Raw genomic sequence first — 23,455 nt, forward strand, 5'->3', positions numbered from 1 at the left:
ATCACAGGAAATAAAATTATTGGCACGAGTGGAGATCACTGCAAATGTTGATGACATAAGAGACATAAGAGTTATGGGAAGAAATGTTAGGCTGTGGGTTTTAATTGCAGTATACAGTGAAAGCGAAAGCTCCAACAAGAAATAATTCTCGCCAACTTGAATGATTTCTGGTTCATAATATTAAAATTATTGAGAGTCGACAATTTCGATGAATAGTAATTCCTGCTGATAAGTTATTGCAGCACAACTGTTAAAATTCAGCAAACAGTAAACATGAAACAAATATTTCCAGAGCACCCACCAAGCTGGCCATTGTAGCATCCTCCAACCAAGGTCTGTGAGTCTTTTGGGTTAAATTCGAGGCAGAGGAGAGCAGAAGCAGGCTTGAGGCTCATCTCAGGTATTAATGGATTCTCTGTCAAAATAGGTAGCCTTTAGCTTCAAGTAACAATGACCAACACGTCAGCCACAACAGCATGATGCTTATAGTAAAATGTGTTTGCATTGTTATGTATTTAAGGCCCAAGGTAGTAAATATAATTTGTATTATAGTTTTGCATTTTCCCAATCATTAAATCCAGGACTATACATAAGTTGTCAAAGGAGTACTTGACTACGTTAATTTTGTTAAACACACACACACACACACACAAATCCAGTACTATACAGTACACACACACACAGTACACACTGTATACACTGTATGTATATGAATATATATAGGAACAAATAAAAAATGGGAGGAACACTTGTGGCCAGATGTGTTTTGAAATTGTGTATCGACCATATAAAACACAATGTCAGTTTGTGTGTTTGTACAGAACAAGGGTTAAAATGGGGGTGATGGGGGGAGGTGACAAAACAGGGGTGATGTACCCCTTCATAAGGGTAGGTTTTAAAGGCCAATCTTTAGACATGAATGTCTGTTTACTGGTCAATTTTTGAGGATAAAACAAATTCGAAAAACATTTTCCATAAAGGAGTAATAATATCCCTTCTGTTGGAATTGGAATTGGAGACAGTGGCTTGCAAATGAAGCCTCAAGGGCGGTGTACAGAGCGTTAAAAAAAAAAAAATTAAAGACAGAGGGTGGTGAAATTCGCTGCACATGGTGTGCAACGTACAGAGAGTAAAACGAGTGTTCATTTGCATATCTATGATGAATACTAAACAAAGAAGATATAAGCACACCTGACACAAGGCTGAGGCTTTCGACTTTGGCACGCTCAGAGGCTGCAACGTCGAATAAACTGTTCAAATCCATAATAGTTGACGGGCTTTTTACTGTTATGTATGTATGTATATATATATATATATATATATATATATATATATATATATATATATATATATATATATATAAGAAATTACTTTATACAGTCATATATACACAAAGAATTAAGTTAAGCACCCCTACACAACGAATTAAGGTAAGCACCCCCTAATATATATTCTTTGTGTATATGTATACATTGGCATATATTCTAAGGTATGTGAGATCAAATAATGATTGGTATGACATTAGCAATTATCCATTGATGAAATTGAGTGATCAAAGTGAAAAAAAGTGATTGGTTGAGTCAGTGATCCGATCACGTGGGTCCTACACACGTTATTGACGCAAAGATCGCTAGAGGTCTTCTCAGAACAATGACTGTACGTTAGAAAACATAAACGTCATCCACACTGTCCGTGATGGACCTATAGCTCCATACTTAAATTGAGGTGAAAATATGCCTAAAATTCCCAAAAAATTTCACCTTAAATTATTCAGAATAAAATATTGAAAACGGCATGATTGTTATGTTTTTATGTGACCATAATATCACTTCTCCAGAAAATATAGCAATATCATGGGTATATTACACTGTTTTGACGACAACAAACTTGTAATGTGCGAGGTTGTAAAAAAACGGGGGGGGTGCTTAACTTGATTCTTTGTGTATATATATACAGTCACGTGAAAAAGTAAGTACACCCCATGTAAAGTTTTGACTTTTTCAACATATTTCAACGTACAGCTATTTGATCTTCATTTCAACAATATTGATAGGTAAAGGTGATATAATATCACAAATATCATGAAACATTTACATTTTGTCGTCCATTGTATCATTTAAATAAACAAATGCAAATATCGCATGTGGAAAAAGTAAGTACACCCTTGGCTCTAATAGGTGGTATTGCCCCCTATGGGAGAAACAACCTCAAGAAGGCGTTTCATATAACTGTCTCCCAGTCTCTGACATCGACTGGGAGAAATTTTTGCCCATTCCTCCATGCAGAATTCTTTCAGCTGTGCGATGTTTGAGGGATTTCTTGCATGCACAGCTCGTTTCAAATCCCCCCACAACATCTCGATGGGATTTAGTTCCGGGCTTTGACTTGGCCATTCCAGAACCCTCCATTTCTTTATTTTCAGCCATTCCTTGGTGGATTTACTGGTATGTTTAGGGTCATTGTCATGTTGCAAGGTCCACCTTCGGTTGAGCTTCAACTCTCCGACAGATGGCCTCACATTATCCTCAAGCACCCTCTGCTAAAATGAAGAATTCATAGTGGATTCGATGATGGTGAGATGCCCAGGCCCTGATGCAGCGAAGCTGCCCCAAACCACAATATTTCCACCACCATACTTTACAGTTGGTATCAGGTTCTTGTGGTTAAATTCTGTCTTTGGTTTTCGCCAAACATGTCTTCTGGTACTGTGGCCAAATAGCTCTACCTTTGACTCATCTGTCCAGAGCACATTGTTCCAGAAGAGCTGGTCTTTGCCTTGGTGTTCATTGGCAAACTTTAGTCTATCCCTGATGTTCTTTCTGGACAGCAAAGGTTTCCTCCTGGCACACCTCCCATGCAGATCAAATTTGTGCAGCCTCTTTCTAATGGTAGACTCGTGCACTTTGACATCAACAGTGGCAAGAGCTACCTGTCGGTCCTGTGATGACATTCTGGGGTTATTAGAGACTTCTTTCAGCATCTTGCGGTCTGCTCTCGGGCTGAAGTTGCTGGGGCGGCCTGGCCTGAACAAGTTGGCAGTTGTTTGGAAACTTCTCCACTGGTAGAAGATCTTCGGGACAGTCGAATGATTGATTTCAAATTGTTTGGAGATCTTTATAAATCCCTTCGCAGACTCGTAGGCATCTATAACCTTCTTTCTGAAGGCCTCAGAGAGCTCTTTTGATCTAGGCATGGTGACGCCGCACACTTCAACAACAAAGAGCAAACCAAACTAAATGTCTGAGGTTTAAATAAGACAGGTTACTCCAAGATCCTCTCTAACGATGTTCTAATCATTTGCACCTGAGCTGGTGCACCTGATTCTAATTTTAGGTATTTGAAGTGGTGATAAATGAAGGGGTGTACTTACTTTTTCCACATGCGAATTTTGCATTTATGTTTATTTAAATTATACAATGGAATACAAAATGCAAATGTTTCATGATATTTGTTGTATTATATCCCCTTTATCTATCAATATTATTGAAATGAAGATCAAATAGCTGTATATTGAAAAATGTTGAAAAAGTCAAAAAGCTTTACATGGGGTGTACTTACTTTTTCACATGACAAAACATATATGTATATATATATGTATATCTGTATATATGTATGTATGTATATATATATATATGTATGTATGTATATATATATATATATATATATATATATATATATATATATATATATATATATATATATATATATATTGTTGCGGATATGGGATTTGGCCTCCATCCATATCCGCTTGTAAATATTCCCCTATTTCCCCAATACTTCCCAACTATCCCCAATCCCCCATTCCCTAGTCCCATTTTCTGTAAACAACACTCTGTAGCCCCGACCTCCCCCTTTTTCCCCCATTAAATGTCGCACCCAGGTTCACCGCATCTCACGTAGACAACTATAGGACATCTTGCTAGTTATTCTTAGTCTATGTCAGTTAAGGACTCGTTTCCATTAATTCTGACTCTTCGTTGCACCAGAATGTGATTGTATGGCACCGTTAGAAAGTTTAGGACCTCCCAATACCTCCCCGCAGCTCTTCCTCATGGTACAACAACAACTACAACAACAGCGGCGGCGGCGCGGGGAGTGTGCGTCCTCACTCCGGCTTGGTTAGCCGCCATTTAACATGTGCTCCGACGGGGTTACCACGCAGGGGCTCGCTGTCAGCCCCTCGTCAAGGGCGGAGCCCGGTAACCCCCCCGCACCCAATAGAAACGGCGGACCGATTCCATCTGGGGCGGAGACAACGAGCCGAGGGCGTGTCACTCCCCGCTGGACATGCGCAGGAAGAGGGAGGTGACGTCAGATGCGCCCCCAGCTTGGAGAGAGAAGTCGCCACCTCCAAGCGCTGAATACCTCCCCGCATCTCTGGACCGGACCGCGTTTGATTCTGCCCCTGAGCCAAGGTGCACCTTGAGCTATCGACTGCCTGCCCTTCCTTGCCATCAATCCCTGTGTAAGTCAGTCTTGTCCCGTTTGTCTGTGGTCTGTCGGGATTAAGATAAGACTGTGTCTAAGTGCCCATCTTGCTGTGCTTTACCTCTTACCGTGTAATCTACCCGTTTCTGCATCACCAATATTATATCCTCCTCCGGAGGTCTTGAGAACTGTACCCCTTGTGTCGTTGCATTTATCCCAGCCGTTGTGTCCTTTCCTTCATTGATTTAGCATAGCGCGATTTAGTCAACGTCGAGTGGAATCGGGCGGGATAGGGTTCTAATCGGGGAGTAACTGTGCGGACGCGGTAATACCAAACCGCTCGGTAAACTAACATCTAAAACCGCGTCTGTAACAATTGGTGTCGAGGAGTGCGATCGGACCCGAAGCGCGCTTAAAGCGCTCAAAATTACAAGTGACCGAAATTTGATTGTGTTTTACAAAAATAAAAACCCGAATTTTGAAAGTCGCGCTATGGCAGATCAAGACGGCTGGGTTCCGGTAGAGGAGAGTGAGGCAGGTTCGATCCAGGACCAAATTGAGGGACAAGAGGAGAGCGAAGCAGTGAGGGTGGCAAGTTCGCAAAATAGCGTCGTCGCGCACGAGGTTACGGGCGCGCAAAATGGCGCCTCGCACATGGCCACGGCGACCACGCCCGTGACCGTAGTAGCGCCGCTGGTAGATTTGAACCTTTTTTTAATACAAATGAAGGCCCTTATGGCCCAGAATAGCGAGAAATTGAGGGAGGACATGGGGTCCAATAGCGAGAAAATGAGGGAGGAAATGGGGTCCAATAGCGAGAAATTGAGGAATGACATGGGGGCCCAGATCGGAGGGTTAGGTAGTAGAATAGAGGGATTAGGAAACAAATTTGAGGGATTAGACAATAGATTATGGGAAATACAGGAGGGGTTAATGGGGGTAGAAAACAGAATGGCCGTTCAGGAGAATCAAATGGAAGGGATGCAAAAGGGGTTAGAGGGGTTAGAAAACAGTATGGAAGGCAAATTGAGGGACATGAGGGACCAAGCGGAAAGGGAAGTTAAACAAATGGGGCAGCAGATAGAGGGGGTCAGAATGGGGGTAGAAACTAAGTTGGATGCTCACAGGGAGGAAATGGAGCAGATGAGAGTGGCATCTGGGCAGGAGATGCAAGTGATGGGAGAAGAGATCAGAAGAGGTGTGAGTGAGGAGGTCGGAGGAGTGCGCGAGGAGGTGAGGCACTGTAAGGAGCACATGAAGAAGGAGGTGAGAAAGGGGACTGTAAAGTTACAAGGGGGCATAGAGGACCTGACGCAGGAGGTGGAACAGCTGACGGTGGGACAGACTGAGTTAGTGGAGCAGGTACAAAGGAACACTGCGGTACTAGGAGGGTTAAAAGCGACACAGAAAGAACTAAAATACGACTTGATAGCGACGAAGGGGGAATGTCAGATGGTACGTGAGGGACTGACAACGAGGTTGGACGAGGTGACAGAGGTAATGGAGACGAAGGACCGGCAGGTGAGGACGCACATGGAAACGGTCAAGGTAGCCTTAGAGGACGAACTTGAGGAGACGTACCGGGAAATAAAAGAGGTGAAGCAGAAATTAGAAGAAGTGGAAGAAGGGGTGAGCGAAATTAAGAAGCGACGGAGAGGGGATAAGAAAGAGATAAAAGAGGAAGTAAAAGAATTGGTCCAAAGTCTGTGTTCGGATCGTGATGATGTGCTCATTAACCGGATGAGGGATTCGCAGGTGATGGAGGAGAAGCGAAGAGGAAGAGGACCCGGTGTAAGTGGTGACCAATATGGTCGTGCGTATGATGCGCCAGGTGATTTAAGAAGCTTGGGGGTCGAGATGGACCCGGGTGTTCGTGAGAGGCCGTTGGTGAAGTGTGCGACAGGTCTGGTGTGCGAAAGAGGAGGTGTGCGAGAAAGTCCGACTCTGGGGTGTGTGAGGAAAAAGTGCAAGCCAAGGAGTGAGTGTGCCGTCAAGAGTGAGTTGGTCGAAGCGCGTGTGCGAGGGAGCACATGGAAGCGCGTAGTGAGGAGTGTTACGGAGGGTGTAAAGGGAGAATGCACGCCTGTGGTGAGTGTTACAGAGGATGTAACGGGAGAGTGTGCGCGAGAAAGGTGTGTAACGGACAGGTGCATGGGGAAAGAGTGCGCTGTCGAAAGTAAGGAAGAGTGTACACCTGTGGTGAGTGTTACAGAGGGTGTAACGGGAGAGTGTGCGCGAGAAAGGTGTGTAACGGACAGGTGCATGAGGAAAGAGTGCGCTGTCGAGAGTAAGGGTGAGTGCGTTGTCAAGAGGGGTGGTGAGAGTAGTGAGAGTGGCACGGAGCGTGAGTTAGATGTGACAGGTGAGCGAGGATGTACACCTGGAATGGAAGGATGCACACCTGGAATGGTAGAGCGTGAGTGGGAATGCACGCTGGAATTGGTAGTGAGGCACGTGGTTGGGTGTGCGGGTGAGAGCACACCTGTGATTGTCACAGAGGAGGTGACCGAGGAGGGGGCGCGAAGAGGTGTGTTGGTGAGGTGTGCGAGCGACGAATGTGTGCCAAGGTGTTCGGTGGTCAGGTGTGTGACCAAGTCTGTGAGTGGAATGAGTGTACCGAGGTGTGTAAGAGAAGGTACGACGAGGAGCATGGGAACAGCTGGATGTATGAGCAAGAAAGGGGTAGCGTATGCTTGTAAGCATCCAGGTGAGGCATCGACGATAACCGGGTTAGCGGTTAGAGCGACTTATAGCCGAATCGGGCCCTCGGTGCGCGTCGGGCAGCTTCGCGTGCCGCGAGGACCAGCGGGGATCCGAACCACGGCGGTTTCGAAAGAACCGCCGTACACGATCCACGCTGTGCCTCGCTTGGAACGGCCGCGTCCGGGCTCCACTAGGCGGAGCGGGCAGCCCAATAGGAAGGGTCGTCATGGCGACCACTTTCTATTGAGACGTGCCGGCAGGTCGAGATCGGGACATTGGATGGCTCCACGTCGAGGTGGTGCGTGGGATCTCGGCCCGGGTAAGCCCCCGTCCCTGCCACGAATGCGGGACGTATCCAGCCGCTGGCACAAAACAACCCGTATTCATTGCTCGGCTGTACGAAGCCGAGCTTTAGAAGGGAATTGGCGCACCGAGAGGATGTAATAAGTAGACGGGTGATGAGGTTAGTGTTTTGGACCCAAAATTAGAAAAAAACAAAATTTGATGATTGGCAAAGGATTGGCAGTAATGATTGGCAGATGATGAGTAGTGATTGGCAAATTTTTGATTTGTTGAAATTTGATGTGCAAAATTGGTAGTGGGAGATGCCCGATGTGGTGGGATGGCAACTCTGTCATCCCTCACAAAAGTGGGGCAAAGGAGCTATAGTTTATGGGGTGTATGGCAGTGAAAACTAGCCCGGGTGGGTTAGGTTATATTGTGTGTAGGGATCTAGCGAAGATGACATTAGGTGACGCTAAGATTAGTTAGTGACTGATACCTGTAGTGGGGACGCAGGTAGATTAGTATGGATGATAATGACGTGGGAGCGCAATAGTTTAAAGGGACGACTGGGAAGCGCAAGTTTCAGAGGGGAATAGTTAGATGAGATGATGCCGTGTGGTTGAGAATTGAACAGGTGTGATTGCACAGGTGAGAACTGGACAGGTGTGTGGAGCAGTGTAGAGCAGTGTATGAGTAGTGAGTGTTGTGGATCAGCGCGAATGCGCTTAGGGAGAGAAGGGTGCAGGTGGCACCAGGTGTGAGAGCACAGGTGTGCAGGTACAGGTGTGTGGAATACATGGAGCAGAGAATGAGTGGTGTGGAGAGAGTTGGAGTAAGTGGTACGGAGTGGTGTGCATGGTGCGAAGGTGTGGATGGGGGAAGAGTGGACCCCTTTCACGAGTACCCGGGGCGGGTAGTGTAAGTGTTAGGTAGAGGGTATAGGTAAATTGTGGTTGGATATTGGCATTTGTGGTGCGGTTGCAGAATGGTATTGTGGGTGGGGGCATTAGTGTTGTGGAAATGGCTGGGCGTGTAGCCTGTTAGTGTGTGTAGTTGGTTTGGGCACTCCACCACTGTGAGGATGTCGGCCAGGTGAGGCCGCAGGTGGGCTCTGGGAGCCGGTAGTTGTGGATGGGGCCCGAGGATCCGGAGGACGGACCCGGGTAGCCCAGTGCCAGAGGGCACCAGGGGGTGACAGAGCCAGGAGAGGGCCTTCCCCAGTTAGTTAGGTTAGGGTGAGGAGCTAGGTAAGCTCGGGTGGCAACTGCAGTGGTGGAGGTGTGCAGGTGGGTAGACCTGCTGGGAGAGCTACACGTCACAGCCCAGAAATTGTGCGAGGGCACCGGGAGATGAATCGGGGGAGTGAGACCCCAAATTGAAAAGCACCACAGTTTGGTCAATGGGAATTGGTTTTTAGAACCCATAGTGTAAGAGGGCCAATGGATTGGCAGGGAAAGACCCCGGGTAATGTAAAGTTGTTAAAGTCATTTAGGAAATAGTTAGGATTGATGAACCTGTCGCACCATACGCAGCCACTTACCTGAGGTGATGATGATGACTCCACACCTGTGTTTCCTTTGTTTTGTGTTGCAGGAAATGAGAATTGCTGTGTGGATTTGTGAGACGCATCACGACGTGGATGAGACATTGGGGTGATTCCATCTCTCCCTCCTTAGGAGGGACTGATGATGAATTGGTGATGGCAAATTTTGATGTTGAGTTGGAGATGGCAAATTTTGATGAGTTGGAAATGGCAAATTTGATTGGTTAGGAGGGAGAGAAGACGAATTTGGTTTATGGGAGGAACGGGGAAGACAGTAGGGACGTTTGTTGATGTGTAAAGTAGATGTTTATGGGTAGTGTTGTGTTTTGTGGATACAGTAAGGGGTAAGGGAGGGGCAATGTAGGTTACCTGGTGGGGGGGGGGGCGTACGGTAGGAACGTACCTGTCTCACCTGGTTCCCATGTGCCCCCAGTGTGCATTACCTTATATTGCGTGCACTTTTGCGCCCTAACCACCTTACTCACTTGTCTTCTTTTTTTTGTCTCCCACCTCCGAGGATCTGGCTTTGGGGCAGAGAGAGAGGAGAGAGAGGTGCTGGCTCCGCAGTTGTGGGCCTGTACTTTCGCTGCTTGCTGCCTGGATCGATACACCATATGGACCACAATTTTTGTGGCCGCCCACCATGGACCGCAGTTCTTTTGCGGCCAAGCACCACCCGTTGATGGACCTCTGGGTCAACGTGGCACCTATGCCATACAGGTGAACCACTTATCGTTGGCCCCCCTGATGGCCACAATTTAGAAATGGACGCGGTTGGCGCCTTTCTTTATTTTTGAAGGAAGCCAGAACACCAAGTGGGCTCCAACGCAAGACCAGCGGCAGAACATCGGCCGGCTGCGACACCACCGGTGATTATTGAACACTTTATTGGTGCACCGGATGGTGCTGACTGTACATGATGGGGTGGTGCTTTTGGTGCTTGGATGGGGTGCTCTGAACATTATTAAAGGCCGTAAGGCCACAGGGCACTCGTGGGTTGGTGTATCGATGCTGGCATGCGTGCTCTCTCTATGCATAACATCTGCATGTGTTCCTCCAAAAACAGGTCCTGGATCGTAGTGTAAATATCAGTGTAGTCTTGTGTAAATAATGCTCCCTACCGGCTGTATGTTTAGTTTGAGGATTCTTTCTGCGATTCGGTTATCCTGTGGGTGTGTTTCTGTGAGGAGAAGGGTGCAACGTCGCAGGGGGACATATTTGCTCATTTGTGAACATCTGTAAAACTGTCGCACTCAGGGTTGAGTTAATAGTAGAGGGAACTACATCTGAGTGCCACACTAAAGTAAGTAAAGATTTATCGGGTCGGGTCGCCCCGAGGTAGAGAAGGGTGCAATGTTGCGGATATGGGATTTGGCCTCCATCCATATCCGCTTGTAAATATTCCCCTATTTCCCCAATACTTCCCAACTATCCCCAATCCCCCATTCCCTAGTCCCATTTTCTGTAAACAACACTCTGTAGCCCCGACCTCCCCCTTTTTCCCCCATTAAATGTCGCACCCAGGTTCACCGCATCTCACGTAGACAACTATAGGACATCTTGCTAGTTATTCTTAGTCTATGTCAGTTAAGGACTCGTTTCCATTAATTCTGACTCTTCGTTGCACCAGAATGTGATTGTATGGCACCGTTAGAAAGTTTAGGACCTCCCAATACCTCCCCGCAGCTCTTCCTCATGGTACAACAACAACTACAACAACAGCGGCGGCGGCGCGGGGAGTGTGCGTCCTCACTCCGGCTTGGTTAGCCGCCATTGAACATGTGCTCCGACGGGGTTACCACGCAGGGGCTCGCTGTCAGCCCCTCGTCAAGGGCGGAGCCCGGTAACCCCCCCGCACCCAATAGAAACGGCGGACCGATTCCATCTGGGGCGGAGACAACGAGCCGAGGGCGTGTCACTCCCCGCTGGACATGCGCAGGAAGAGGGAGGTGACGTCAGATGCGCCCCCAGCTTGGAGAGAGAAGTCGCCACCTCCAAGCGCTGAATACCTCCCCGCATCTCTGGACCGGACCGCGTTTGATTCTGCCCCTGAGCCAAGGTGCACCTTGAGCTATCGACTGCCTGCCCTTCCTTGCCATCAATCCCTGTGTAAGTCAGTCTTGTCCCGTTTGTCTGTGGTCTGTCGGGATTAAGATAAGACTGTGTCTAAGTGCCCATCTTGCTGTGCTTTACCTCTTACCGTGTAATCTACCCGTTTCTGCATCACCAATATTATATCCCCCTCCGAGGTCTTGAGAACTGTACCCCTTGTGTCGTTGCATTTATCCCAGCCGTTGTGTCCTTTTCTTCATTGATTTAGCATAGCGCGATTTAGTCAACGTCGAGTGGAATCGGGCGGGATAGGGTTCTAATCGGGGAGTAACTGTGCGGACGCGGTAATACCAAACCGCTCGGTAAACTAACATCTAAAACCGCGTCTGTAACAATATATATATATATATATATATATATATATATATATATATATATATATATATATATATATATATATATAAATAAATAAATATATATATATATATATCTGGTGTTGGGCTAGCGGCTAGGGTGCCGGCTTAGGATCCCAGGATCCTGGGTTCGAATCCCGGTCAATCGCTGAATTAACGCCAGGGGGGTTGACTCAGCCTGTCATCCTTCCGAGGTCGGCAAATTGAGTACCAGTTCACTGGTAATTCCCTGCTTGTCGTTAAAGTCGGCAAAAAGGGTTGGCGTCAGGAAGGGCATCCGGCCGTAAAACATTGCTTCAAAAAGGGGACCGAAAAACAACAACAACCACAGTTCCCGAAAAAGGCCAACCCCCGCTTGCGGGGAAAAATGGCCTCTAAAGGTGGGTTTTTTTTTTTTTTTTATCCCCTCCAAAGCCGCCATTGGCCACGAGGCAGGGTCGGGGAAGAAAGGCGTGCCCGCCCGTCGTCATCAAGGGCGGAGCCAGAGGGTCGCGTGACCAACCATGGCCGAGGTGAGCACACCGAGGGGCGTGGCCTGAAGGCCGGCGGCTTAATCGCCGGAGGCGTGATAAAGGCGCGCAAGGGTCGTCAGAAGAGAGAGTTGCAAAATGGTCCAAGGCTGAGCTGAGCTGCGTGGTGAGGTGCAAAGGCAGATGAGCTGAGAAGATTGATGAGCTATGACAAGAGCTGAGTTGTGAGGTCCAAAAGCAGAAGATCATCCAGGGAAGCACAAAGCCTGCTATTCGTCACCTTGCTCGCCAGCAGCAGTGTCTACAGCAGCAACAAGACTCGACAGCCGTTTGGGGCCTGGACGGCAGTTTGGAGCAGGGCCGCGAAGAAACGGCGGCTGCCCAACGCGCGGATCGTGCTGCCGGACCCATTGGACTTTCCTCTCCTTCCAGCCATTCCTGCCTGCAAGTTCCCCATTTGCGTACGTGAGTTTGTTTTGTTTGTTCTGTCCTGGGTAGGTAATTAAGTCTGTATAAGCTAGTATTTTCCCTGTGTCTCTAAAAGCTTCTGTATATTATTTTCTTATCTTTCCTTCTCCTTGGTTATTTTGAGCCTGTAAATAGTAAATAAATTTAGTAGTATTTTCAACCTTGGTTTCGTCTTTTTATTCCTTTTCTTCACATCTGTCGTCTTTGTCTTTTCCCTGATTGAATAGCTGTGGCGCGATACGGCCAACGTCTGGGTGAATCGGGTTTAGTCGGGGAAAAACTGTTCGGCCGCGGCGCCTCCGCTCGGCAAACAACATCCTTAACCGCGGACCGTAACAATTGGTGTCAGAAGTGTCGGATTCGGACCTGAAGCGTTTAACGCGCTCAAAATTACAAAGTACCAAAATTTGTTTTGTTTTAAAAAACCCGAACTTTGAAATCGCGCCATGGCTGGTCAAGGCGATCGGATGCAGGTGGGTGAGCTAGAGGAGGGGTTAGGAGTAACCCAGGATCAGAGGGACGAAGTAGAGGAGAACATTGGCAATGTGGTTGAGCAGGTATCAGGCGCACAAAATGGAGCCATCGCGCACGTGGTTGTAGCGGCACCAAATTTTGCCGTGCCCGTGACCGTAGCAGCACCAAACTGCGCTGCGCACGTGGTCGCGGCAGCCGAGCCAGAGATGCCAGAGTACATGCAAGTCTTTATGATTCAAATGATGGCAAAAATGGATGCTCAGGGTGAGCGATTGGAGGGCCGAATGGGAGACCAAATTGGAGGTTTGAAAAACAGTATGGGGGGCAAAATGGGAGAAATGGGGGAACGGCTAGAAGCTAAATTTGAGGGTTTAGACAAGAAATTTGAGGGTTTAGACAAGAAATTTGAGGGATTAGACAATGGGATAGAGGGGGTGAAACATGGGTTAACGGGGGTGGAAAATAGAATGGCTGCCCAGGAGAATCAGATAGAGGGGGTGAAAATGTGTTAATGGGGTTAGAAAATAGGATGGAAGACAAATTGCGGGAGATAAGGGAGCAATCTGCCCGAGAAATTAAACAAATGGGAGAGCAGATAGAGGAGGTGAAAATCGGGGTAGAAACCAAACTGGATGCTCAGAGGGATGAATTGGGACAGATGAGGGTGGCATCTACAAAAGAGAGGGAGGAGATGAAGGAGGAGATGAAAGAGGAGATACGACGAGGTATCGGGGGTGAGGGGTGAGATAGTAAGTGAGGAGGTCTCGGGGGTACGCGAGGAGGTAAAGCGAGGTGAAAAGCGTATGGAGAAAGAGGTGAGAAATGGAACGGCTAGGTTACAAGGGGGCATAGAAGATCTGACGGAGGAGGTGGAACAGCTGACGGAGGGACAAAAAGAACTAACGGAGCAGGTTCAAAGGAACACTGCGGTACTAGGAGGGTTAAAATCGACACAAAGAGACATCAAGGACGACTTCATAGCGACACAGAGGCAATGTCAGATGGTACGTGAGGGACTGACAACGAGGTTGGACGAGGTGACAGAGGTAATGGAGACGAAGGACCGGCAGGTGAGGACGCACATAGAAATGGTCAAAATAGCCTTAGAGGACGAACTTGAGGAGACGCACCGGGAGATGAAGGAGGTAAAGGAAAAATTAGAGGAAGTGGAAGAAGAGGTGCGTGAAATTAAGAAGAGACGGACAGAAACTAAGAGAGAAATACAGGAGGAGGTGATGGAATATGTACAAGGTCGGTGCTCAACTCATAATGGTGTGCTCACTAACCAAATAAAGAGTTTGCAGGTGGTGAAGGAGGTGCGGAGACGAGGTGCCAAGGTGAGTGGCGATATACGTGGAAATGTACATGATGTGAGGAAACCTTCAGTCGGCTTGGGGGTTGATTTGGATCCGGGTGTTCGTGAGAGGCCGTTGGTGAAGTGTGCGACAGGTACGGTGTGCGAAGGAGGAGGTGTGCGAGAATGTCCGACTCTGGGGTGTGTGAGGAAAAAGTGCGCGCCGAGGAGTGAGGGTGCTGTCGAGAGTGAGTCGGTCGTAGCGCGTGTGCGAGGGAGCACATGGAAGCGCGTAGTGAGGAGTGTTACAGAGGATGTAACGGAAGCATGCACGCCTGTGGTGAGTGTTACAGAGGATGTAGCGGGAGAGTGTGCGCGAGAAAGGTGTGTAACGGATGGGTGCATGGGGAAAGAGTGCGCTGTCAAAAGTAAGGAAGAATGCACACCTGTGGTGAGTGTTACAGAGGGTGTAACGGGAGAGTGTGCGCAAGAGTGTGCGCGAGAAAGGTGTGTAACGGACAGGTGCATGAGGAAAGAGTGCACTGTCGAGAGTAAGGGTGAGTGCGCTGTCAAGAGTGGTGGTGAAAGTAGTGAGAGTGACACGGAGCGTGAGTTGGTTGTGACAGGTGAGAGAGGATGTACACCTGGAATGGAAGGAAGCACACCTGGAATGGTAGAGCGTGTATGGGAATGCACGCTGTAATTAGTAGTGAGGCACGTGGTTGGGTGTGCGAGTGAGAGCACACCTGTGATTGTCACAGAGGAGGTGACCGAGAAGGGGGCGCGAAGAGGTGTGTTGGTGAGGTGTGCGAACGACGAGTGTGTGCCAAGGTGTTCGGTGGTCAGGTTTGTGACCAAGTCTGTGAGCGAAAGAACGAATGCAATGACGAAGTATGCGGGGTGTACGGGCGGCATTGGAGCATCGAGCTCAGTGAGGGTGAAAGGGGTAGCGTATGCGTGTAAGCATGCAAGTGAGGCATCGACGGTAACCAGGTTAGCGGTTAGAACGACATTTAGCCGAATCGGACCCTCGGTGCGCGTCGGGCAGCTTCGTGGGCCGCGAGGACCAGCGGGGATCCGAACGGCGGGTTCGAAAGGACCGCCGTACGTGATCCACGCTGGGCCGCGCTTGGAACGGCCGCATCCGTGCTCCGCTAGGCGGAACGGGCAGCCCGATAGGAAGGGTCGTCATGGCGACCCCTTTTTGTTGAGGCGTTCCGGCAGGTCGAGATCGGGCCATGGGATGGCTCCGTGCCGAGGTGGTGCGTGGGATCTCGGCCCGGGTAAGCGTCCTTCCCTGCACCGAGTGCCGGATGCATCCAGCCGCCGGCACCAAACAACCCGCATTCATTGCTCGGCTTTACGAAGCCGGGCTGTGGAAGTGAATTGGCGCACCGAGAGGCACTAGTGAGTGGACTGTAATGATGAGGATAGTGGTCTGGACCCAAAATTAGAAAAAGGCAAAATTTGATGATTGGCAAAGGATTGGCAGTAATGATTGGCAGATGATGGGTAGTGATTGGCAAATTTTTGATTTGTTGAAATTTGATGTGCAAAATTGGTAGTGGAACGTCCCCATGGTGGTGGGATGGCAACTCTGTCATCCCTCACAACGGGGGCAAAGGAGCACTAGTTTATGGGGTTTATGGCAGTGAAAACTAGCCCGGGAGGGTTTGGATAATGTGTAGGGACCTAGAAGATGACCTTAGGTGACGTTAAGATTAGGTAGTGACAATGACACCTGTAGTGGGGATGCAGAGAGGGAAGTGTGGATGATAATGACGTGGTATGTGCTTAGTTTAAAGGGAAGACGGGGAGCACTAAGTTAGCAGGGCACCAGGTAGATTAGATGATGCCGTGTGTATGGTGAACAGGTGTGATTGCACAGGTGTGCAACTGAACAGGGGTATGGAGCAGTGTATGGAATAAAAAGGTATGGAATATATGGAGTATTGGAATGGATGGTAGTGGAGTGAGTATGGTGGAAATTGTGGAGTGGAGTGGATGGTGCGAAGGTGTGAATGGGGGAAGAGTGGACCCCCATCACGAATACCCGGGTCGGGTAGTGTAAGTGTTAGGTAGAGGGTACAGGGAAATTGTGGTTGGATATTGGCATCTGTGGTGCGTGGTGGAAGAATGGTATTTGGATGGGTGCATTAGTGTTGTGGAAATGGCTGGGCGTGTAGCCTGTTAGTGTGTGTAGTTGGTTTGGGCACTCCACCACTGTGAGGATGTCGGCCAGGTGAGGCCGCAGGTGGGCTCTGGGAGCCGGTAGTTGTTGTGGATGGGGCCCGAGGATCCGGAGGATGGACCCGGGGTAGCCCAGTGCCAGAGGGCACCGAGTGGGGTGACAGAGCCAGGAGGGGCCTTCCCCAGTTAGATAGGTTAGGGTGAGGAGCTAGGTAAGCTCGGGTGGCAACTGCAGTGGTGGAGGTGTGCAGGTGGGTAGACCTGCTGGGAGAGCTACACGGCCCAGTCCTGAAATTGTGCAAGGGCACCGGGAGATGAATCGGGGGAGTGAGACCCCAAATTGAGAAGCACCACAGTTTGGTCAATGGGAATTGGTTTTTAGAACCCATAGTGTAAGTTGGCCAACGGATTGGCAGGGAGAGACCCCGGGTAGTGCAAAGTGTGTTAGTCATTTAGAGGATAGTTAGGATTGAAGTCTCCTCGCACCATCTACATCCACTCACCTGAGGTGACGTAACTCCACACCGTGCCATGTTTTATTATTTTTGATGCAAATGTTTGGAATGTGAGACGCATCATGACGTGGGTGTGACATTGTGCTTGATGTTCCATCTCTTCCTCCTTATGAGGATTGATGACGAATTCGGTGATGGCAAATTTTGGATAGAGGGATTGTGGAGACGAATTTGGTATAGGGGAAATAAGGGGAAGATGTGACGGTAGCGACGAATTTGTAAATGTGTAGATTTTGTAAATATGGGGTAAGGGCAAGGGTAGTGTAGGTGACAGGGGGGGTGACGTACGGTAGGGACGAGCTTTCTCACTTCGCTCTCCGTACGCATTTCGCCTTGCATTGCCTTGTTTGATGTGTACCCTTGTGACCTTACCCCTCGCTCATCTGTCTTTATCCCCTTTTGTCTCCCACATGAGGACCTGTGCGCCGAGGGGAGCGTGCGTGAGTCGGCCATTGTGCACCCGGAACTCCCAGAACCAGCTGTCTGCATCGATGCACCACATTATGGACCACATGTCTGTGGCCGAGCACCACTTATGGACCCCATGGGTTGGGGCATGGCCCCTCTGCTGGAAGCGGTCATGAAGGCCCGAAATCTTGCTGGCGGACCTTGGCCACAGGGCACCGATGCCCCACAGGTGAACCACACTAGTCGGCCCTGTGGGCCATAAATAAAATAAATAAAAATGGACACGTTGGGTGCATTTTATTTCCACAAATAGGCCGCCAGCAAAGGAAAAAGACAACAACTGGAAGAAATAATAATAGCCAGCAGAGGGAGCCGAAGAGCAAGAGACCACCTGCAGGGTTAGTGGTTGTCGATTAATTTTATTCATTGAACAATGATGACTGTGCACCGATTGGTGCTTGAGGGTGTGTTGGTGCGTTTTGGGTGCTTTCATGGTGCGTCGATGCAGAGCAGACTGTCTCCCCCCCAGAAAGAACAATCACAGGTCCTGGGTTAGTTTTGGAAATAAAAGTAGTGTCAATTGTAAATAATGCTCCCCACCGTCAGTGTATAGTTTGAAGACCATTCCGCAATTCGGTTAACTGTGGGCGTGAGTCTGTTAGGCAGGGTGCAATGGAGCAGCGGGACATATTTATCTATGTTTTAAAACTGTCGCACTCAGGGTCAGGTTAAAAGTAGAGGGAACTACACCTACGTGTCACACTAAATTAAAGTTATAGGCCCGGGATGTGCCTAAGAGGAGGAGGGTGCAGTGTTGCGGATATGAGGATTGCATTTTTTTTTGATTGTGTGTATTGTATTGTGGTAAATTGTTGTGTAACATTGGTTGGATATGGCCCCTCCTGCCTCCAGAGTTGTGTAAAGGTAAAAAGGGCGTCCCGGTAGTTAATTCCATGAAACACCACATTGCAGGACACTATAAGACCCTTGTTCAGTAGCTTATATCTTTATTATGTGTTTTAGAGTAAGGCCTTGTCTTCCAGTAACATGACACTCCATTGCACCAAGTAAAAGAGATAGATTCCCTTCATTCCCATTCCCAAAAACCTCCATTTCCCCTTTCGTAATGGCCAAGCCTCAATTTGTCAATTACATCCCCTCCAAAGCCGCCATTGGCCACGAGGCAGGGTCGGGGAAGAAAGGCGTGCCCACCCGTCGTCATCAAGGGCGGAGCCAGAGGGTCACGCGACCAACCATGGCCGAGGTGAGCACACCGAGGGGCGTGTCCTGAAGGCCGGCGGCTTAATCGCCGGAGGCGTGATAAAGGCGCACAAGGGTCGTCAGAAGAGAGAGTTGCAAAAAGGTCCAAGGCTGAGCTGAGCTGCGTGGTGAGGTGCAAAGGCAGATGAGCTGAGAAGAGAGACGAGCTATGACAAGAGCTGAGTTGTGAGGTCCAAAAGCAGTAGATCATCAAGGGAAGCACAAAGCCTGCTATTCGTCACCTTGCTCGCCAGCAGCAGCGTCTACAGCAGCAACAAGACTCGACAGCCGTTTGGGGCCTGGACGGCAGTTTGGAGCAGGGCCGCGAAGAAACGGCGGCTGCCCAACGCGCGGATCGTGCTGCCGGACCCATTGGACTTTCCTCTCCTTCCAGCCATTCCTGCCTGCAAGTTCCCCATTTGCGTACGTGAGTTTGTTTTGTTTGTTCTGTCCTGGGTAGGTAATTAAGTCTGTATAAGCTAGTATTTTCCCTGTGTCTCTAAAAGCTGTATATTATTTTCTTATCTTTCCTTCTCCTTGGTTATTTTGAGCCTGTAAATAGTAAATAAATTTAGTAGTATTTTCAACCTTGGTTTCGTCTTTTTATTCCTTTTCTTCACATCCGTCGTCTTTGTCTTTTCCCTGATTGAATAGCTGTGGCGCGATACGGCCAACGTCTGGGTGAATCGGGTTTAGTCGGGGAAAAACTGTTCGGCCGTGGTGCCTCCGCTCGGCAAATAACATCCTTAACCGCGGACCGTAACAATATACAGTATATATATATATATATATATATATATATATATATATATATATATATATATATATATATATATATATATACATACATACATACATACATATATATATATATATATATATATATATATATATATATATATATATATATATATATATATATATTGTTGCGAATATGGAATTTGGCCTCCATATCCGCTTGTAAATATTCCCCTATTTTTTCCAATACTCCCCAACTTTCCCCAGTCCCCCATTCCCTAGTCCCATTGCATGTAAATAACAATCAGTAGAGCCGACCTTCCCCTTATTCCCCCATTAAATGTCGTGCCCAGGTCCACCGCACCACACGTAGACAACTTTCGGACATCTTCCTAGTTATTCTTAATCTATGTCAGTTAAGGCCTCGTTTCCATTAATTATGACTCTTCGTTGCACCAGAATGTGATTATATGGCACCAGTAGTGAGTTTAGGACCTTCCCATACCTCCTCCCATCTTCTTCCCCAAACAACAACAATAACAACAACTACAACAACAATTACAACAACAACAGAGGGGATGGCGGCGGAGCGGGGGAGGATGCGTCCTCACACCGGCTCGATTAGCTCCAGACCATGCGCTCCACGGGGTTACCCCGAAGGGGCTGGCTGTCAGCTCCTCGTCGGGGGCGGAGCCAGTAACCCCCCCCGCACGCACCCAATGAGAAGCAACGTGCCGATTCCACGAGGCGGAGCTAACGAGCCGAGGGCGTGTCACTCCCCGCCGGATATACGCAGCCGCTTGCCGGACGTGACGTCAGATGCGCCTCAGCTTGGAGACTGGAGAGAGAAGCCACCGCCACCCCCAGCGCGACGATACCTCCCCGCATCTCTGGACCGGACCGAGTCGATTCTGCCTTGAGCCAAGAGTGCACCTTGAGCCATCGCGACCTGCCTTTCCTTTTCATCAACCCCCGTGTGAGTCAGCATTTTGTCCCGTGTGTCTGTCGTCTGTCCGGGGTTAATATAAGAGTGTGTCTAAGTGCCTGTCTTCCTATGATGTACCTCTCGTCCCTGTAATCTGACCTTCCGCACGAATATAACCTCCTCCGGAGGTCTTGAGAACTGAACCCCTGGTGTCGTATTGTGTCATTATAATCCAGCCGGGTGTCTTCTTTTTCTTATTGAGCCAGCATAGCGCGATTAGTCAACCCCGGGTGCAATCGGGGTAACTTGTACGGATACGGCGGCCATCCCGCTCGGCCCACCATACCATCAAAGTCGTATCTGTAACAATTGGTGTCGAGGAGTGAGATTCGGACCCGGGACTAAATTAGTTAGGCCCAAATTTTGGGAGGGAAAATCGATCCGGAGCGCGTACTGCGCTCGACAAAATCGATCCGGAGCGCGTACGGCGCTCGACAAAATCGATCCGGAGCGCGGGTACTGCGCTCGACGAAAGTATAACGGCGAAATTTCGAATTTGTTTTACGAAACTCGAATTTTGAAAGTCGCGCTATGGCGGATCAAGACGGCTGGGGTCCGGTAGGGGAGAGTGAAGCAGGGTCGGTCCAGGACCAAATTGAGGGACAAGAGGAGAGCGAAGCAGTGAGGGCGGCAGGTTCGCAAAATAGCGCCGTCACGCACGAAGTAGCGGGCGCGCAAAAAGGCGCCTCGCACGAGCGCGCGGTAGCCGAGCCGGCTGTATCAGCGGGCTTTAACATGCAGCCGTTTGACATGCAGCAGTTCATGGCACGGTTTAGCGAATACATGGCAGAGTCGAAGAGCGACAACGAAAAAAGAGCCAGGGAAATGGAGAAAATGGAAAACAGAATGGGGGAACGACTAGGGAATCAAATTGAGGGGTTAGACAACGGGATAAAAGAAGTGAAAAATGGGTTAATGGGGGTAGAAAATAGAATGGCTGCCCAGGAGAATCAGATAGAGGGAGTGAAAAATGGGTTAGAGGGGTTAGAAAACAGTATGGAAGGCAAATTGAGGGACATGAGGGACCAAGCGGAAAGGGAAGTTAAACAAATGGAGCAGCAGATAGAGGGGGTCAGAATAGGGGTAGAAACCAAACTGGATGCTCACAGGGAGGAAATGGAGCAGATGAGGGTGGCATCTGGGCAGGAGATGCAAGTGATGGGAGAGGAGATCAGAAGAGGAGTGAGTGAGGAGGTCGGAGGAGTGCGCGAGGAGGTGAGGCACTGTAAGGAGCGCATGGAGAAAGAGGTGAGAAAGGGGACTGTAAAATTGCAAGGTGGTATAGAGGAGTTGACGCTGGGAGTAGAACAACTGACAGTGGGGCAAAGGAGCAATAGCTTATGGGGTGTATGGCAGTGAAAACTAGCCCGGGTGGGTTAGGATATGGTGTGTAGGGATCTAGCGAAGATTGACATTAGGTGACGTTAAGTTTAGTTAGTGACTGATACCTGTAGTGGGGACGCAGGTAGATTAGTATGGATGATAATGACGTGGGAGCGCAATAGTTTAAAGGGACGACTGGGAAGCGCAAGTTTCAGAAGGGAGTAGTTAGCTGAGATGATGCCGTGTTTGTGAGAATTGAACAGGTGTGATTGCACAGGTGTGCAACTGGACAGGTGTGTGGAGCAGTGTATGAGTAGTGAGTGTGTGGATCAGCGCGAATGCGCTTGGGGAGAGAAGGGTGCAGGTGGCACCAGGTGTGAGAGCACAGGTGTGCAGGTACAGGTGTGTGGAGAGAGTTGGAGTGAGTGGTACGGAGTGGTGTGCATGGTGCGAAGGTGTGGATGGGGGAAGAGTGGACCCCTTTCACGAGCACCCGGGGCGGGTAGTGTAAGTGTTAGGTAGAGGGTGCAGGTAAATTGTGGTTGGATATTGGCATTTGTGGTGCGGTTGCAGAATGGTGTTGTGAATGGGTGCATTAGTGTTGTGGAAATGGCTGGGCGTGTAGCCTGTTAGTGTGTGTAGTTGGTTGGGCACTCCACCACTGTGAGGATGTCGGCCAGGTGAGGCCGCAGGTGGGCTCTGGGAGCCGGTAGTTGTGAGTGGGTGCCTGAGGATCCCGGGTGTGGATCGGGCAGCCCAGTGCCAGAGAGGGCACGGAGTGGGGAGAGAGCCAGAGGGCCTTCCCCTGGTAGTTAGGTTAGGGTAAGGAGCAGGTAAGCTCGGAGGCAACTGCAGTGGTGGAGGTGTGCAGGTGGGTAGACCCACTGGGAGAGGTACACGTCGCAGCCCAGAAATTGTACGAGGGCACCGGGAGATGAATCGGGGGAGTGAGACCCCAAATTGAAGAGCACCACAGTTTGGCCAATGGGAATTGGTTTTTAGAACCCATAGTGTAAGAGGGCCAATGGTTTGGCCGGAGAGAGACCCCGGGTAGTGTAAAGTTGTTAAAGTCATTTAGGAGATAGTTAGGATTGATGAACCTGTCGCACCATACGCAGCCACTTACCTGTGGTGATGATGATGACTCCACACCTGTGTTTTCTTTGTTTGTTGCAGGAGATGAATTGCTGTGTGGATTGTGAGACGCATCACGACGTGGATGAGACATTGGGGTGATTCCATCTCTCCCTCCTTAGGAGGGACTGATGATGAATTGGTGATGGCAAATTTTGATGTGCAGTTGGAGATGGCAAATTTTGATGAGAGTTGAAAATGGCAAATTTGATTGGTTAGGAGGGAGAGAAGACGAATTTGGTTTATGGGAGGAACGGGGAAGACAGTAGGGATGTTTGTCGATTTGTAAAGTAGATGTTTATGGGTAGTGTTGTGTTTTGTGGATACAGTAAGGGGTAAGGGAGGGGCCATGTAGGTTACCTGGTGGGGGGGGGGGGCGTACGATAGGAACGTACCTGTCTCACCTGGTTCCCATGTGCCCCCAGTGTGCATCACCTTACATTGCGTGCACTTTTGCGCCCTTACCACCTTACTCACTTGTTTCTTCTTTTGTCTCCCACCTCCGAGGATCTGGCTTTGGGGTAGAGAGAGAGGAGAGAGAGGTGCTGGCTTCGCAGTTGTGGGCCTGCACTTTCGCTGCTTGCTGCTTGGATCGATACACCATATGGACCGCAATGTTTGTGGCCACCCACAATGGACCGCAGTTCGTTTGCGGCCAAGCACCACCCGGGGATGGACCTATGGATCAACGTGGCACCTATGCCATACAGGTGAACCACTAATAGTTAACACCACCAAGTGCACCACAAGAAGAGCAAGAGACACCTGCAGG

The 23,455-nt window shown here is 49.1% G+C and overlaps 1 protein-coding gene across 1 annotated transcript in view; it reads right to left on the reverse strand.

Moving 5' to 3' along the window:
- DNAI2 (dynein axonemal intermediate chain 2) overlaps window positions 1-23,455 on the reverse strand; it is a 147,557-nt gene that overhangs the window by 47,061 nt on the left and 77,041 nt on the right. Inside the window, exon 5 of the mRNA XM_078773584.1 lies at window positions 302-415. Within this exon, the coding sequence (XP_078629710.1) occupies window positions 302-415 (114 nt within the window). The remainder of the gene's footprint in view (window positions 1-301; window positions 416-23,455) is intronic.

This window comes from Myxine glutinosa, chromosome 3 (genome assembly GCF_964187855.1).
Source record: "Myxine glutinosa chromosome 3, kmMyxGlut1.1, whole genome shotgun sequence".
NCBI lineage: Eukaryota > Metazoa > Chordata > Myxini > Myxiniformes > Myxinidae > Myxine > Myxine glutinosa.